Source organism: Geotrypetes seraphini, chromosome 3 (assembly GCF_902459505.1).
Source record: "Geotrypetes seraphini chromosome 3, aGeoSer1.1, whole genome shotgun sequence".
Classification (NCBI taxonomy): domain Eukaryota; kingdom Metazoa; phylum Chordata; class Amphibia; order Gymnophiona; family Dermophiidae; genus Geotrypetes; species Geotrypetes seraphini.
The window spans coordinates 237,934,795-237,953,856 of NC_047086.1; the positions used below are offsets into that span (position 1 = coordinate 237,934,795).

At 39.9% G+C, this 19,062-nt stretch overlaps 1 protein-coding gene across 3 annotated transcripts in view; it reads right to left on the bottom strand.

Moving 5' to 3' along the window:
• Positions 1 to 19,062, bottom strand: part of UTRN (utrophin) — a 1,286,828-nt gene that overhangs the window by 1,068,188 nt on the left and 199,578 nt on the right. For all 3 annotated transcript variants that reach the window (XM_033935605.1, XM_033935603.1, XM_033935604.1), the window contains one exon: positions 2,333 to 2,394. In XM_033935605.1, the coding sequence (XP_033791496.1) occupies positions 2,333 to 2,394 (62 nt within the window). The remainder of the gene's footprint in view (positions 1 to 2,332; positions 2,395 to 19,062) is intronic.

The window sequence follows — 19,062 nt, forward strand, 5'->3', positions numbered from 1 at the left end:
ATCTTATTTGCTTTGTTTGGCCGCTGCTGCACATTGGGTGGAAGATTTCAGTGTATTGTCTACAATGACACCCTGATCTTCTTTCTTGGATGCTGACCCCCAAGGTGGATCTTAACATCTGGTAACTATGATTTGAGATGTACTTCCCATGTGCATCTCTTTGTATTTGTCCATGTTAAGTTTCATCTGCCATTTGGTTTTTTTTTTTTTGTTACATAGAAGTTTCTGGACCCCTGTTCGTTTACAAAAATTAGATAGTTCTAAATCTAATAAATGCTGGCACTGTCATCTGGACATAGGGACACTGGATCATTTGTTATTATATTGTCCTTTGATACTCAACTTCTGGAAGTCAATATGGGGACAGATTAATATCATACTGGAGTCATAGATTCCATTGACATATAAGGTTGTTATATGTGGGATGATATTGCATATTAAACCCTCATTGGATAGGTATAAATGTTGGCTTTCCCTTATTATGACCGGGATAGCCATGCAAATGATTACTCGCATTTGGAAGAATTGGGAATCACCTTAGTTTTCCTTTTTGGTAGGCGAACTTGTGCTTAAGTTATAAGTATGAGAAAATGAATGTTGACATGCTAGGGCATAATAAGACTTTCAAATTAGTTTGGGGTCCATTGACGTCTTTTGTAGATTTGTTATAGTTGTCCTTTATCTTTATCTTCCATTGTTTTAGCACCCACACATCCAGGGGGTTGGGAGGTAGTATATCTTTTGTTTTAGTATTATTCCTGATGGTGATGTTGGATGGGGAGGGAGTTTTATTTTTGTATAGATACTGATCTATTATAAGTGCTTATTTGATTATTATTATTTGTATGTATATTGTATTGCACTTTTTGTTGGCATTAAAAACTAAATAAAGATTTTTTTAAAAAAAAAAAGTTTCATGTGCTATTTGGACACACAGTCTTCCAATTTTCTACGGTCTTCCTGCAATTTATCACAGTCTGAATGCATTTTTGTTTTGTTTTTTTCCAAGAAATTTTATTTATTTTCAAATATTAACACAATATATTCTACTTCACAGGGTATTCAGAATAATAAAAAGGAATGAAAAGAAAAAAAAATTAAATTAAATATCAGAGACTTTTGAAAACTATATTAGAATGAGGCAACATATAAGAAAAAAGAAACATATATTAATTCTGAGATGAGATAAATGTCTATGATAGACATTTAAGATATATTTCAACCGGTTTCCATATCCTCTTTCAATTAGGTGCCCCTCTCAGTCTGCATGTGTTTTAACAGTTTTGAACAGTATAGTATCATCAGCAAATTTAATCACCTCACTCATCGTTTCAATTTCCAGATCATCTTTAAATATGTTAAATAGCATCGGTCGCCATGCAGATCTCTGTGGCACCCTACTATTTACCCTCCTCAGTTGAGAAAAATGGCCATTTAACCCCACCCTCCAATAACTGATTCTTAATGCACAACTGAACATTGCCTCCTATCCTATAGATCTAATTTTCTCAGGAGCCTCTCATGAGGAACTTTGTCAAAAGCTTCCTGGAAATCTATAGGGGACATGATCGAAACATTCAAGATACTGAAGGAAATAGACTTAGTAGATAAAGACAGGTTGTTCACCCTCTCCATGATAGGGAAAATGAGAGGGCACCCTCTGAAGTTAAAAGGCGATAGATCCGTACAAACGGAAGGAAGTTCTTCTTCACCCAGAGAATGGTGGAAAACTGGAACGCTCTTCTGGAGGCTGTTATAGGGGAAAACATCCTCCAGGGATTTAAGACAAAGTTAGACAAGTCCTGCTAAACCGGAACATATGCAGGTAGGGCTGGTCTCAGTTAGGGCACTGGTCTTTGAACTAGGGGCCTCCACAGGGCACGATGGACCACTGGTCTGACCCAGCAGCAGCAATTCTTCTGTTCAACCAAACCAACCTTTAATACGCAACTATGGCAGACCTTGGAAAAGATGCAATGTCCTCCCTCCTGGAATTCTGGGTGGTAGGTACCAAGAGAGGTCTCAGCTCCTGGCTCTTATATGCAGAGAAAGTTTGTTAGATTCTAAGCTCAACTTTGATACTGACACTCCATAGATTTGCACAAAACTGTCCGTATCATAGCCTTCAAATGTCAAAGAAACCCTGGAAAAAAAGCTACTCAGAACGCAGCTTTAATTGCAGGGAAGGGTTAGAAGAAGATCAAACATCTCAAACGTTTCAGTATTTTATAGTAATAAAAAAGTGCATTTTGAAATCTTAAATACCCTAAACCGGCATACTGGGGTTAAGAAAGCTAAAACATATATGATAGCAATTCTGAAGGGCTGTTACCTTTGAAAAACGAGCATTCATCCATTTTGCAAAAGTTTTCTTCTGTACGTCATTATGCTCATCTGAGGAAAGAAGGAAAGGAAAGAGAAATGTTAGTAAAGACAACTTTCCACAATAAACTAAACAACTCTCAGTCTAACTGCAAAGAACCTTACAAGTTTCAAGTTTTATTAAAATTTGATTGAACACCTATTAGTAATGCTAAGCGACTTATAAAAATCACATGTACAAAACAGAACAAAAATAACTAACTTAAAACAAAAGGAAACAAGGAGGAACTACAATTCATAATTGGACAGACATTTAGGGTAATGGCAAAAACCTAGCTCTGATTTTCCAGCAAAACACCGCAAGCGTGGCGCCCGCCACCACAGCACAAGCAAAGCGTTTGAAGTTCCGAATTAGATTAAAACCTCCAGCACCTTTTTTTTTATTAACGCTTCTCCCTCACCTCAAACACGATCAAACTAAAACCAAGCACCGCCCTCGTTTGTTTGTTTTTTTATAAAACGTAAAAATATTTCTCCTGCAAATCAAAACCACATGTCCAAGAAGCGATGCTGGGCAAAACCCCTAGAAAGAGCATGTGGGCGCAGGAAGAGATAGGGGGGCGTGTCCATCTGGCTGACGTCGCAGTTCAAGCACAGCAATATAAATAAAACAAGTGTGAATGCAAACTTTCAATCTACTAAGGGCCTGTTTCACAAAGCCTCGCTAGTGGCTGCCACGCGGCAACAGCCCCGAAGCCCTTTAAATCTCTAGGGGCTTTGGGGCCGTTACCAAGTGGCAGCCGCTAGCGCGGCTTTGTAGAAGAGGGGGTAAATTTTATTTATTTTCTATCCGTTTTCCCCAAAAGAGCTCAGAACAGGTTACAGGTAAACATACATAATATACAGTTAACAGGTTACAATAGGGCTCCTTTAGCGCGCATGACTTTTAATCATACACTAAGCCCTGCGCTAGCCGAAAAACCACCGCCTGCTCAAGAGGAGGCGGCAGCGGCTAGCAGTTTAGCGCATGTTAAACCGCTAACGCGCCTTCGTAAAAGGAACCCATAGTTACAGTAGAAGTTTGTGGTACAAGGTTGTATCCTAACTGGATACAATACTAGGGGTCTTATACCAATAATAATAATTTATTCTTATACACCACCAGACCAGAAATGGTTCCAGGCGGTTCACAACAAATAGAGCTGAACATACAGCGAAAAATACAATTCATAATAGAAATACATCAAATTGTAAAATATAAGAAATACATAATTATTTTAAAAACAAAGAGTGCATTGGATACAAACTTATCAAATAGTTGTGTCTTTAATAATTTTCTAAAATATAAATAAGAAGCAGCTCCTAGCATGATTTTTTTCAAACCAAACATTCAATTTAGCAGCCTGAAAAGAGAGGGTTCTCTCAAGAAACCTCTTATAAGGACATAATTTAATAGGAGGGTATGTAAACAAATGAACTCTACGTGTAGGCCTATTAGAATGGTTCAAAGAAAAGTGAGGAACAAGATAGCCTGGTGACATGCCGAAGATTGATTTATAACAAATGCATGTAAATTTAAACAAGACTCTGGCCTCAATCGGCAACCAGTGAAGTTTCTGATAATAGGGAGTAATATGCTCTCAATTTTTTAGGCCAAAAATCAGTCGGACTGCAGCATTTTGAACCACTCTCAATTTTTTAAGGATTTTCTTGTAGGCGACCAGATAGATGATACTTCAGTAATCAAGGATACTTAAAACAGAAGACTGCACTATCAAACGAAATGAAGCTTCATCAAAATATTTCTTAACAAGGCTCTCTGGACATGGGAGGAGCCAGCATTGTGATGGATTTGGCACCCAGACATGGCAACAGAGCAGTGGGGCACCTTACAGGACACTGCTGTGAACGTCACAAAAAGGGTGCCACAAACATCTCACCAGAACTCCCTTATAGGTTATGGTGAGCCCCACAAAACACATTATACCCACCTGTCTACAACCCCAATAGTCCTTATGGCTCCAGGTGCCACCTATATGTCATTATAGTAGGGTTGTTGTTGGTTTGTTCTTGGGTTTTGTGGTTTGTTTTTTTTAGGGGGGTTAGTGGGCTCATATTTTCCACCATGAATGTGGTGGTTAAGAGTGGCTCATGGGCCTGGGTTCTCCTCTCTATGGTTCACTAGTCTCCCTCCCTCTCCAGGCTACTAAGACACCAATATCCAGCTCTACTAGGCTTTCCTATAGCAAGTGCTGATGTTCCGAAGAGAGGTATGTATGTTTTTATTCTCATCTTTTTTTTTTTTTGGGGGGGGGGGGGTGAGGGGGTCAGTTATCACTGGGGGAGTGTGGTGGAGTCTTACGTTGTCTTTACAGTCTGGTCACTTTGGATAACTTTTTGGCACTTATACCTGCTTTTACATCATCTAACTCACATTGCATAAGTTTCATCCAGGAAGTCTTGTGAAACATTCAATTATCCCTGCAGGATGACAGTCTAGGTCGGCCCATATCCCACCCAAATATTGCCCTAAGCACTCTTCCAGATACACCCTTTTAACTCTGGGCGAACATCAGCATTCAGAGGCCTAAAAAGTCCTTGGATACATCAAGAAATTCAGTTTGATTATTGGCACTTAGATGACCTGCCTTTTAGGTCGTCCAAGTGCCAACTTGAGCAGGTTTTTAGACATGTTTAAGTTTTCATTATGAGCTCCATAATGTACAGTTTACAGATTAAATTTGCCACAGTTACAGTGGAAGATTTTTCATGTTTTTGTCCTAACGTGACACATACTAGGATCTAGTACCAATATACTTTCTTTGTAATCCATCGGTCATGGGTGAGGGAGTTAGGTGAAGAGGTATGATTTTATTGCTTTCCTAAAGTTGAGGAGTCCTTCAAGGGATCTGATCTGTGGAAGCAGTTGATTCCAGTGGCTCGGTATGAAATGGGAGTAAGAATATTGTACAGTGGTTTGCAGCTGAAGGGCACAACCAGGGGGCGTTTTCAGGCGTATTTCGTCCTGGAAGCGAAGGGACCTGTTTGGCACATACAGAGGAAGCTTTGCCATCATGTAGGCCAGATTCACAATGTAGATGTGGAGACCATCTCAAGAGGTCTCCTAGAACTTAGCATGTACTTTGTCAAAGAGGCATTTCCCAAAGTAGAGGCTAGAGGCGTGAAAGAGGATTCTGAGAAGAATGGAGTGCAGTTTCAAACAGCTCCGAGCAGTGTTTCCAGGTGTGGCTGATGGCTGCTTTTAAGGAATTAGTAAGGCAGAAAGGATTTTAAATCTGAAAGGAATAAGTATGCAAGTCAAGTCGGGGTGGGGGAGGGGAGATGGAGAAAAGAAGCAGGAAGGCACCACAATATTGAAATTTACACAGTTTACCATAAATACATTTCAAAAAGATTATTTCTCCATACTTTGTCAAATGTCATTTACTCAATTCGTTTCCTAAAATAACAGAAAGAGAAACCCCCCCCCCCCCCACACATACAGCTTTTATTTCTATAGAGGAAATGTTTCAAAGGAATGGCTCTGGATTCTTAAACAAAGCAAGATACAAGATTATTATAAACTGTGGCACATGAGATACTAAAAGAACGAAGTGATACCAAATATACAATCAATCACTAACAGAGAGAAGAGCAGCAACCCAGGGTCCAGCCCAACGATTAAGCTAAACTAGGCAATTGTCAATGGCAGCAGTTTCTTGGGGGCAACAAAAGGCAGTCAGAGTATAACAATAGATCCTAACAGTCATACAGATTCAAAGAACTATCAAGTACATACTTTACACTTCAGTTTTATAGGATTTTTGATATGATTATTATTATTGCTGAATGTAATCATCAAAGTCTTGGAGTGGCAGTACACGCTAGGAGCCTGAAAGCTGAGGGGAGCGTATGAAGCTGAAGATTCACCTGATTGACTGACTAATTGTCATCAAGTCGAAGCTGACTCCTAGCGACCATATGGATTGAATTTCTCCAAAAATTCCTGTCTTCTATTTATGTGCAGAGGCTTCTTGCTAGAGTTTTCATCGTTATGATTAGTTGGGTCAATTCATCTTGCTTGTCTTCCATACCCTCTTTTTCCTTCAATCTTTCCTAACAACTGCTTTTTCTAGGGACTCTGATCTTCGCATAATATTTCTGAAATATGAACTTTTCGATAGTCATATGAGCATCTAGTGTGAATTAGACAAGGACCATCTGTTCAAATTCTTGGCTGTTCATGATATTCATAACTCATCTTCATCACCACAACACAAATGTCGTAACACTTTCTGTCCAGCTTGTTTCATGGTCCAACTTTCACATTGTCTTGAATCTTTTTTGGTAATGAAACATTGCATGTCTCAAAAATTTTCTCCAAACCCTTCACTGTAGCTCTATCAAGTGCTATCCTGTGATGTTTCTCTTGACTACAGAAGCCTTTGGTGTTGATGGTTGATTCTAGAAGGCAGAAGTTGTCCACAACCGTGTATTCACTCTGCAGCTCCTCAGTATCTCTCCTATCTCTCCCTAAACTCCACCTTGGGAACTCCGTTCATCAGGTCTCTCTTTTCGGTACCCTTTTCCTCTACTGCCAACTCCCGACCCCATCTATTCTACTTTGCTGCACTGTATGCCTGGAACAACCTGCCTAACTCAGTACGTCGGGCTATCTCTGGCGGTATTCAAATCCAGGCCGTAAAGCACCCATATCTGTTTGTCATTCCCTCTATAGTCCCCTGCCCTATCTGCCTCATCATTCCCCTTGTAAGTCCCTACCTGAATAGCATGTATAGATTCACCCTTTTTGTCCTAATTAGAAACATAGAAACATGATGGCAGATAAAGGCCAAATGGCCCATCTAGTCTGCCCATCCGCAGTAACCATTATCTCTTTCTCTCTCTGAGAGATCCCACGTGCCTATCCCAGGCCCTTTTGAATTCACAGTCTCTGTCTCCACTACCTCTTCTGGTAGACTATTCAATGCATCTACCACCCTTTCTGTAAAAATGTATTTCCTAAGATTACTCCGGAGCCTATCACCTCTTAACTTCAACCTATGCCCTCTCATTGCAGAGTTTCCTTTCAAATGAAAGAAACTCATCTCATGCGCATTTACATTCCGTAGGTAAATGTCTCTATCATATCTCCCCCGCCTTTCCTCCAAAGTATACAGATTGAGATCTTTAAATCTGTCCCCATAAGCCTTATGATAAAGACCACATACCATTTTAGTAGCCTTCCTCTGGACCGACTCCATCCTTTTTATATCTTTTTAAAGGTGCGGCCTCCAGAATTGTACACAATATTCTAAATGAGGTCTCACCAAAGTCAATACCTCCTTTTTCCTACTGACTATACCTCTCCCTATGCATCCTTCTAGTTCTTGCCGTCACCTTTTTAGCCTGTTTGGCCACCTTAAGATCATTACATAAAATCACAACCAAGTCCCACTCTTCTTCCAAGCACATAAGTTCTTCACCCCCTAAACTGAACCATTCCCTCGGGTTTTTGCAGCTCAAATGCATGACCCTGCATATCTTAGCATTAAATTTTAGCTGCCAAATTTCAGACCATGCTTCAAGCTTCGCCAGGTCTTTCTTCACACCATCCGGCGTGTCTACTCTATTGCAGATTTTGGTATCATCCACAAAGAGGCAAATCTTACCCGACAACCCTTCAAGAATATTGTTTATAAAAATGTTAAAACGAACAGGCCCAAGAACAGAACCTTGAGACTCACCACTGGTAACATCCCTTTCCCTCAGAGCGATCTCCATTGATCACTACCTTCCACTCAACCAGTTCTTGACCCAGCCCGTCACTTTGGTAGCTATCCCAAGGGCACTCAGTTTATTTATTAGACATCTATGTGGAACACTATCAAAGGCTTTGTTAAAATCTAAATACATCTAGCGCACATCCTCTATCCAATTCTCTGGTCACCCAGTCAAAGAAATTGATCAGATTTGTCTGACAAGACCTACCTCTAGTGAATCCATGTTGCCTCCAGTCCTATAGTCCACAGGATTCCAAAAACTTAACTATTCTCTGTTTTAAAAGTGTTTCCATTAATTTGCTTACCACAGAAGTCAGACTTACATGCCTGTAATTCTCTACTTCTTCCTTATTTCCACTTTTGGGAGTGGGACCACATCCGCCCTTCTCCAGTCTTCCGTTACAACTCCCAACTCTAGAGACTCGTTGAAAAGGTCAGTCAGCGGAGCTACCAGAACTTCCCTAAGTTCCTTCAGCACCCTTAGATGTACACTATCCAGCCCCATCGCTTTGTCTACCTTTATTTTAGCTAGCTCTTCACGAACACAACCCTCTAAAAATAGATCAGGGTCTATTACTCCTCCATGCCTATTCACGTTTGTCTTCTGCGGTCCTGCTCCCAGCGCTTCAGCCGTGAACAAAGAACAGAAATATCTGTTACACACTTTGGCTTAAGAACATAAGCAATGCCTCCGCTGGGTCAGACCTGAGGTCCATCGTGCCCAGCAGGCTGCTCACGTGGCGGCCCAACAGGTCCAGGACCTGTGCAGTAATCCTCTATCTATACCCCTCTATCCATTTTTCCAGCAGGAAATTGTCAAATCCTTTCTTAAACCCCAGTACTGTTCTCTGCCCTATTACATCCTCTGGAAGCGCATTCCAGGTGTCCACCATGCGTTGGGTAAAGAAGAACTTCCTGGCATTTGTTTTGAATCTGTCCCCTTTCAACTTTTCCAATTGCCCTCTTGTTCTTTTATTTTTTGAAAGTTTGAAGAATCTGTCCCTCTCTACTCTCTCTATGCCCTTCATGATCTTGTATGTCTCTATCATATCCCCTCTAAGTCTCCTCTTCTCCAGGGAAAAGAGACCCAGTTTCTCCAATTTCTCAGCATATGAGAGGTTTTCCATCCCTTTTATCAGATGGTCGCTCTCCTCTGAACCCTCTCGAGTAACGCCATATCATTCTTAAGGTACGGCGACCAATATTGGACGCAGTACTCCAGATGCGGAAGCACCATCGCCCGATACAATGGCAGGATAACTTATTTCATTCTGGTTGTAATACCCTTCTTGATTATACCTAGCATTCTATTCGCTCTCTTAGTGGCCGCCGCATACTGTGTCGTCGGCTTCATTGCCATGTCCACCATTACCCCCAAGTCCCTTTCTTGGGTACTCTCATTCAATAACATCCCTCCCATCGTATAGTTGTACCTCGGGTTTCTGCTTCCCACATGTAATACTTTACATTTCTCAACGTTGAACTTCATCTGCCATCTCGTTGCCCATTCTTCTAGTTTGTTCAAGTCCCTTTGCAATTCTTCGCAGTCCTCTTTGGTCCAAGCTCCACTGAATAATTTTGTGTCGTCCGCAAATTTTATTATCTCTCACTTCGTCCCTGTTTCTTGATCATTTATGAATATATTAAATAGCAGCGGCCCGAGCACCGAGCCCTGCAGAACACCACTCGTGACCCTCCTCCAGTCCAAGTAATGGCCCTTCACCCCTACCCTCTGTTTCCTACCCGCCAATCAGTTTCTGACTCATCTATGTACGTCTCCTTCGACCTCCATGGTTCTTCAGTTTCCAGAGTAGACGTTCATGAGGCACCTTGTCGAAGGCTTTTTGGAAATCTAGGTAAATGATGTCTATGGGGTCTCCTTTGTCCATCCGTTTTTTAATTCCTTCAAAAAAGTGCAATAAGTTAGTTAGGTACAATCTCCCCTTGCAGAAACCATGTTGGCTGGTTATCAGAAGTTCGTTTCTTTCAAAATGTTCATCGATGCTTTCTTTTATCAGTGCTTCCGCCATTTTCCCTGGAACTGAGGTCAGACTCACCAGTCTGTAGTTTCCCGGGTCACCTCTTGATCCCTTTTTAAAAATGGGCGTAACGTTGGCTATCTTCCAATCCTCCGGGATCATGCCTGTTTTCAGGGATAGGTTGCAAATTTGCCGCAGTAGTTCCGCTATCTCCTCCTTTAATTCCTTCAGAACCCTTGAATGGATTCCATCCGGACCTGGGGATTTGTCAGTTTTTAGTTTTTCTACCTGCCTGCGCACATCTTCAAGGATCACTTCCATGGATGTTAATTTTTGTGTTTGACCTCCATTGAAGAATTGCTCAGGTTCCGGTATTATTTCCATTAGCCTTCTTTCTCAGAGTGATCTTAGGGATGATCAGACTTCTTCCAAAATGTCCTCTTTTGTAACATCCACATTTAGTATCTTTTGCACAGGATTTGTATGTATTTACCTAGGGCACCTGGTAGTGTAAACCTATATGAAAGGTATTAATATAGAAAAAATATATATTTTCCAGAGAAGGGAAAACAGTCAAACTTAGAGGGCATGAATTGTGGTTGCGGGGTTGTAGGCTTAGGAGTAATGTTAGGAAATTCTTTTTCACAGAGAGGGTGATGGAAGCATGGAATGCCCTTCCAAGGGAGGTGGTGGAGAGGCAAATAGTTTCAGAATTTTAAAAAAGCATGGGATGAACAGAGGATTTCAAAGTAGAAAATAAATGGTATATAACAAACTAAGGCACAGAGGTATAGAGGTTGTCCAAGGGGTGTAGGAGGTGGTTCAGGGAGCATCCAGTGGCAGGAGGGAGTGGGCATCCCTCCTGCTGATTTTTTGTAAGTGCAGGGAGTAGGGGGGGGGTCCTGGCAAGGGGGTGGGGAGAGTCCACAGCAGCCGGAGGGAGTAGGCATCCCTCCTGCTGATTTTTATTAAAGTACGGGGAGGGGGGGTCCTGGTGGGGAGAGGGGGTGGTTCAGCTCGGCGGGGAGGGAGTAGGCATTCTTCCCACCTCTATTTTGTTCTGGGGTCGTGGGGGGGGGCAATCATCAGGGGGCAGTTTGACCTTTTTTTATGGGGTAGATATTGTACTTGAATAACACACACACAACATTTGTGCCATTTAAAAAAAAAGAAAAAAATCCCCAAATAGCTAAGTGGGAGGAGGCTGCCCTCCATAAAACTCATTTGCTTGGGAAGCCATTTGAACATTGATCACCATTTAGAAATCGGCCAAAAAAAAAATCTGACCACAGTGACCCACATGGTCTTAATGACCGTTTTTAGTGCATCTAGCTCAGAAGTCACTAACACAAAGAAAGAGAGATACAAGGAACACAGTGAACTCCAGAACTCTGGCATGTAGAACACATTCACCCAATTGTCCATGCAAGTATTTTTATAAAGCCTTTGTCTGTGTTCAAAGAAGGTGCACCAAAAGATTCTGACTACTTTTATGTGATCTGTGCAAAGGCATTCCCAGGGTGTATTATGGGAGGTTGAAATATATACATGCTTTTTATATTGCCATTTTGGAGCCAGCAAAAATGTTGTGTGCTATTTTTAGCATTTGGAACTTTGATGAAGATGCTAAGCATTTGCCACCAGCACTTTAAAAATGTTGAAGAAAAAGCATGGGATGCTCTGTCGGGCAGGTTTCATTCATATTTCAAGACAAGTTGGGTTTTTTTTTTCTAATATTTGCTTTTCTATGTAGCTGACTGGCTATTTTTTTTTTTTTTAGCAAACTGTGATCAATTTAGTTTTGGGACATTTTGAATGTTATTCAAATTATATCCTTTATTTAAGGGGAGGTTTGATGATGGAAACATAAGTCACAAATAGCCTTTTTTGGCATTTACAAAGTTGTGAGCTTTTTCAACCTTGGTGTGGTTTGAGTAACAAACACCCACTTCACCCCCTCACATAAAATTTAAGTCATAAAAAAAAAAAAAAAAAACATATTGTATGTGAATATCCAATTAAAAATATAGGCCCTCTTTTACTAAAAAGCAGTAGAGGTTTCTACTGTGGCCCAGGGCACTATGAGCATCAGAATAGCGTTAGAGCATTTAGCGCTCTGGGCCGCGGTAGAAACCTCGACTGCGGCTTAGTAAAAGGGGGAGGGGATGAGGAATTGGGAAGAGGTTTGGTTACTGTATTTAGCGTTTAACTTTTCTACTATTGGGCTTGGGTGTGCTGAAGTTTTATATAATACATGGGTACATATGTAGACTACAGGTACACACACTTTGGAGCAGATGTAAATTTGGGCATCAGCATTAGGGCTGGATCTGGGAGCTTATTTTATCGAGGTATACAGAGACCACCTGTGTTGCCTTTAACAATACGCACACTATGGCAGTAATTTTGTTAAGAAATCGAAAAAGGCAGCTCTGGACTTAGAAATCAGTTCCAGCAGGTTGCAGACCAAACAAAGAAATTTAAAGTACTGAGCAATCTAGTGAGACACAAATCTAAGGACCAGATGAATGAAAAGGACGTGCCTCCATATTTGATAATATAGAAAGCTATAACCCACAGAGTCAATGTGCTCTCAGCTTGTTGGAGGAATCAGGATACAACTGGTTAAGAGTCAGCTAATACTTCATGTCATTTTTTTTTTTTTTATGACCTCTGGTTACATTTGCAGCACATTCGATCTCAGAGAGATAAGGAAATCACCCCACCCACTAACCTAAGGCCTCATTGATTTTTCTCCAGCTGAATGTCCAGCAAGGTCATGCTCTGTTTGTTTTAGTCAGGTCATACCTACAAGTATGTCGCATTCACCAATATTCTCAGGAAATTTCAAGATATTTGGGAGCCATTAACAAAGTATTGTAATGATTAGAAAAATCTTGTTTCCCTTAAATTTACAAGTTCAATTATGGGGTGGGAGGGAGGGTATTTCTATTGTTACATATTGTATAAGTATTGATTATATGATAGATAAGGGTGGGGAGGGGGGAGATAAGAGAATATTATATGTATCATTGTTGATTATTAAGTGATATATTTATGGTTATTTGTATGGATATGTTATCACACTTATTATAAGTTTAAAAATGAATAAAGATTAAAAAAAAAAAAATCAGCTACCCTATGTACTAAATTACCGTACAAGAGGACCATCTAAGACTTAACAGTCCCACCTTAACCCTTCCAGATTTCTTCATTTTAAAATAAAATGCTATGCCCTGTCCTCTGCTTGAACTTTAATCGCGGCATCTTTAGAGAGAACTTCCTTCGCTATTGCCAAAATATTTCTTAAATACATTACAGGGTTTCTTAATTGCTTTAAATAAATGTCTACAATTTATGGCTATAAAACAGTGGTCTCAAACTCAAAACCTTTGCAGGGCCACATTTTGGATTTGTAGGTACTTGGAGGGCCTCAGAAAAAATAGTTAATGTCTTATTAAAGAAATGACAATTTTGCATGAGGTAAAAATCTTTATAGTTTATAAATCTTTCCTTTTGGCTAAGTCTTAATAATAATATTGTCATTTATAGCTAAAGAGACATATGATCAAGAAACTTTTATTTTACTTTTGTGATTATAATAAACATACCGAGGGCCTCAAAATAGTACCTGGCATGTGGCTCCCGGGCTGCAAGTTTGAGACTACTGTTATAAGGGATCTAACAAGGATGACATTCCTGATGCTAAAAAGACTCTCGGCAGGCTTTGCAGATCAGATCGGGCAGTCCAGCTGTTCCCCGTTACTGTGTGAATCTTCATTCCCTCCTCGCCCAATGTCAAAGGTTGCTCAAGCCAGCATGGTTCAACTCCCTTTTCTTTACAAGCTCTCATTTTTGACAGGGAAGGAATTTAAGAATAAAAGAAGGAATTTGCTTGCGGCTTTTTAATTAAGGAGCTAGGAATACAACAAATATATTAAGAAGTGGCTGCCTTTTTGCCTTTAGGTCCTTGACTATTGTAGCAATTGTACATAATACAATAATAATTTTTTGGCATGAAAAATGAGACCAGCCTGAAAACTGGGCTGTAATATAATTTGCTTGTTTATTTAAAGGAAACCATTTCCTTAGTTACTAAATAATGCTATCAGGCCATGCAGATGTTAACATGGCCTCAACAGATCAAAAAGGAGGAGTAATCTTGAACAGGACCGGACAAATAACCAGTAGTATAAAACTCAAAAGAGAAAACTGGATTCCACTTCTAGTACCAACATAACCAGATCTGGCATATGTTAAGAGCCAGAACAATACAGCAGCAGACCACTGCTAAACTAGAGACCACCGCTACAAAAGTAAATAAAATCCGGCTGATATTCAGCCAGCAGCAGTCAGCATTTTTATGTTCACTGCCGGCAGTATTTCCAACTATTCAGTGCCAGGCCATGTCCTGACACCAGCATTGAATATCCAGTTCTATATATAAATCTTTATTCATTATTAAACTTACAATAAGTGTGACAGTAAGTTAAAACATTTTAACATTAAATATATCACTTAATATTCAGCAATATTACAAATCATATAACCTTACCTCCCTCCTTTCATAACAAATATTTTTATACGATATACTAAAAATTACCCCCCCCCCCCTTGAATAATGAACTTATAAATTTAAGGGAAAAAAATGGCATCTATTCATTACGACATTTTGTAAGAATATCCAGTTCTAAATTGGCTACCATAGCTTGTGTGGGTAAGTGCAATGTGCTGCCTTTGACTGCATAAAGTGAATCATTTACAGATAGGACAGATATTTATGCAACCCAATTTAACCCTTTATTTGGCAATGTTGCTCAGAAGCAACATGTGTTTTCTATGGCTCTTATGGGAGATCTTCCTCTCCAAATGCTCTCGTTCAAGTTACATAAGCAGCCATTTCACTATCTGCCAATTAAAGGGTTAAGCAGTTTTGGCTAGGTTTGGGGTTTTTTTTTTTTTTTTTTGCAATCAAGGGCTAAATATTGGCACTTTACTGCTTAAGTACCAACTCCATATACACATACATACACACACATATATGCAGGGGCACCAAAATGTGTTTCTATTATGAAATCTATTTTTGAACTGAAATAGATACCCTGCTCTGAATAAGAATATTTGTAAATTCCATAAGGGGTGGGGGGGAGGACAAAAAATTCTAATATTAACCTAGAAAGAGCAAAATTCCTTGTTTTGATTCCAAGTAAAAGCTTTATATTGTCAGAGATTTATAAAATCACATACTGATGATGACAGCATGGTTTGCAAGGTTTTTGCAAAATTTAACACACACAAAAGAGGTAATCTGAAAAATATGCCAATTAATACTTTTTTTAGTGTATAAAACAATTGCTTATTGCATGGCTGTGCTCTCTCCAATGATAATTTTTGCATTGATAGTGAAAGGTTGTGGATTTTTTTAAATCTCTTTATTCATTTTAAAGCCAAAAATAAGTGCAACATAATATACAGACATTTTACACTTTAAGAGCACTTAAATTCTATCAAATTATATTTTATGACAAATACATATATCATCTCCTCCTTTATACATATCCAACAACTGCACTCTAATTAAAAAATATCTCCCCACCCACCCTGGACGTGTATGATTAAAGGGCAAAATCAACAATCACTCTTTACAAAATTTTGTCAATGGCTCCCAAACATCCATAAATTTCCTATAATTTCTGTTGATGGTGAAAGTTAACACAAAATTATAGGCTGCAATCTCTCACTTAATCTCATCTTAAAATATGCTGGGAAATATATTTCTTGGCAATTAATTCTTTATGGGATCCCTATCAAAATTAATTATATCTAGACTATTAATATCTAGTGCTAATGCCAGCATTAATGCAATATTCACAAAATAATTTACACAAAATGTGCCAAGCACACAAACATTTATTTATTTTTATTTATTTATTTAAATTTCTAGCCCGTCCTCAGAACGGGTTACAAAAGCACGTTCACAGTACATTACAGTAGACACATAACAGTCAGTTATATTAGACATTCATGGTACATTGCCCTAGATCGGAGAAGGTTATCATGCCGCTGTACCGGGCCATGGTATGCCCTCACCTGGAATACTGTGTCCAGCACTGGTCACCATACCTGAAGAAAGACACGGTACTACTCGAAAGGGTCCAGAGAAGAGCGACTAAAATGGTTAAGGGGCTGGAGGAGTTGCCATACAGCGAGAGATTAGAGAAACTGGGCCTCTTCTCCCTTGACAAGAGAAGACTGAGAGGGGACATGATTGAAACATTCGAGGTACTGAAGGGAATAGACTTAGTAGATAAGGACAGGTTGTTCACCCTCTCCAAGGTAGAGAGAACAAGAGGGCATTCTCTAAAGTTAAAAGGGAATAGATTCCGTACAAACGTAAGGAAGTTCTTCTTCACCCAGAGAGTGGTAGAGAACTGGAACGCTCTTCCAGAGGCTGTTATAGGGGAAAACACCCTCCAGGGATTCAAGACAAAGTTAGACAAGTTTCTGCTGAACCGGAACTTACGCAGGTAAGGCTAGTCTTAGTTAGGGTACTGGTCTTTGACCTAGGGGCCGCCGCATGAGCGGACTGCAGGGCACAATGGACCACTGGTCTGACCCAGCGGCGGCAATTCTTATGTTCATGCACACACCTCTAGAGTCATATTTAACATTTTGGCATTAAATAGATTTGTGTTAGCGTTCTGTTAATCTAAAAGTAATATATGAGATTATTTGCAAAACTTTGCATCCTATTACTACATTATCATAATTTGCACATTGATACTGATTTAATGCTCATTGGCACTTACTTTGACAATAATGTGGTTTTGTAACTATACACTTAGTCCTATATAACCTATTGACATTCGTCGCCAACCTACTATTTAGAAGTTAATTGTCATGGCAGGGTCCACTCAAGGGGAACACAAGAAACCAGGGACATGCACCTTCCCTTATAATAGCACTCTTTCACTATGAGTTGAGCCCTCCAGTACTTGGAAGCTGCCAGGACTTGGATTTGGATCCAAGGAAGAAGAAAGTAGATACCAGATGTCAGGCAAAGGAGGCAGCAGGAGATGTACTGGATAGAGAACAAATCCAAGTTCTTAGGCAGAGGAAAGTCATTAGCATACACTAGCCAAAGTCAAACACTACAGATCAAACAGATCACCAAAAGCAACCTGAGAACAGAGAAGGCTGGGAGTTCCACGTTACATATATTTATTTATTGGGATTTATATGTGTGTAGGGCAAGAAGCAGTGGACCAGTTAGATTAGGAATCTAGGAGAGGACATAAAAACATAATAATAGCCTTACTGGGTCAGACCAATGGTCCATCCTCAGAATGGCCAATCCAGATCACTAGTACCTGGCAAAAACCCAAATAGTAGCAACATTCCATGCTACTGATCCAGGGTAAGCAGTGGCTTCCCCCATGTCTTGCTCAATAACAGACTATGGACTTTTCTTCCAGGAAATTGTCCAAACGTTTCTTAAAACCAGCTACACTATCTGCTTTTACCACAAGCTCTAGCAATGCGTTCCAGAGTGAAAAAATATTTCCTCCTATTGGTTTTAAAAGTATTTCCCTGTAACTTCATCGAGTGTCCCCTAGTCTTTGTAATTTTTGACAGAATGAAAAATCGATCCACTTGTGCCCGTTCTACTCCATTCAGGATTTTGTACACTTCAATCCTATTTTCCCTCAGCTGTCTCTTTTCCAACCTAACCTTACCTAACCTTTTTAGTCTTTCCTCATATGAGAGGAGTTCCATCCCCTTTATCATCTTGTTCGCTCTTCTTTGAACCTTTTCTAGTACCGCTATATGAAGCCATTAAATGAAGCCAAGCAGTAATATAAAAGCATCTAGGTCCTGCAAGATACATAAGTTATCTAAATCTATAGGTATATAGGTTTAGCCTAGTACCGTAGTTAGAGCACTGGGCTGACAACCAGCCCAGTTCAAATCTTGCTGCTGCTCCTTGTGACCTTGGGTAAGTCACTTAACCCTCAATTGTCTTAGATTGTAAGCCCTCCTGGGAACAAGAAAACATCTAGAGTACCAAAATTTAATTCATATTTAATTACTGAAAAAGGCATGAGCTAAATCCAAATAAATACTTTTCAATTAAAGCTTCCTCAGGCTCTGCTTTCCACATCTTCCTTGGAACTTATTCCCTGATGAAGGACATGAGTGCGCTATAACCTTCAGAAATAATGAGGGGGGAAAAATCCAACATGGAGCCAATGATTAGGTTAGTACAAAGTATAATTTGCTTACAGGAAAACTGTAAGACACTTCAGTTTGAATCTAGAACATTTAAACAATCCTAAACATGTTTTTTCTGCTTAATAGTACTACTGTACCGCAATACAGGATTCACTTTGAGCTTTGAATATCCTTGCCATGCAAAAGAGCCTTGTTGGTCAGATTTTACCCTCATGAAAACTTTAGCAATCCATGCTCCCAGCAGTGTTCAGTCCCCAAAACCAGGTGCTTCCATCATTTGCTTCCACAGTTCACTACAGATTGTGGAATGCATCTTTACTACCCAGATGCTCAAGAACACTGTGAAGCCAAACTAAAATATTAAGGGGCCCTTTCACTGAGGTGCAGTAATGAATTTAGCGTGTGTTAAAATGCTATGTAGCCCATAGGTATACAGTGAGCTGTGCAGCATTTATCACAAGCTAATCATTAGCACCCCTATATAAACTACTTGCTGGTAAAAGAGATCTAAACACACACAAGACCTTTTTGAGGGGATGGGAACTTCTCTGCATCCCCCAAAAGTATCAGATCCTGGATTAAGAATAGGGCAGATGCCCTGGACCCCCATCTTACATGAGGTCCCTAAGCCTTCTTAAAGCTGAAGGAGATGTAGCCAGCCGGTGAGCTGTGGGCTTTGGGCTCCCTCCCAAGACCTAAGCATAACACCCACTCTTAAGCATAACACCTCTCTTCTTCAAGTGGCA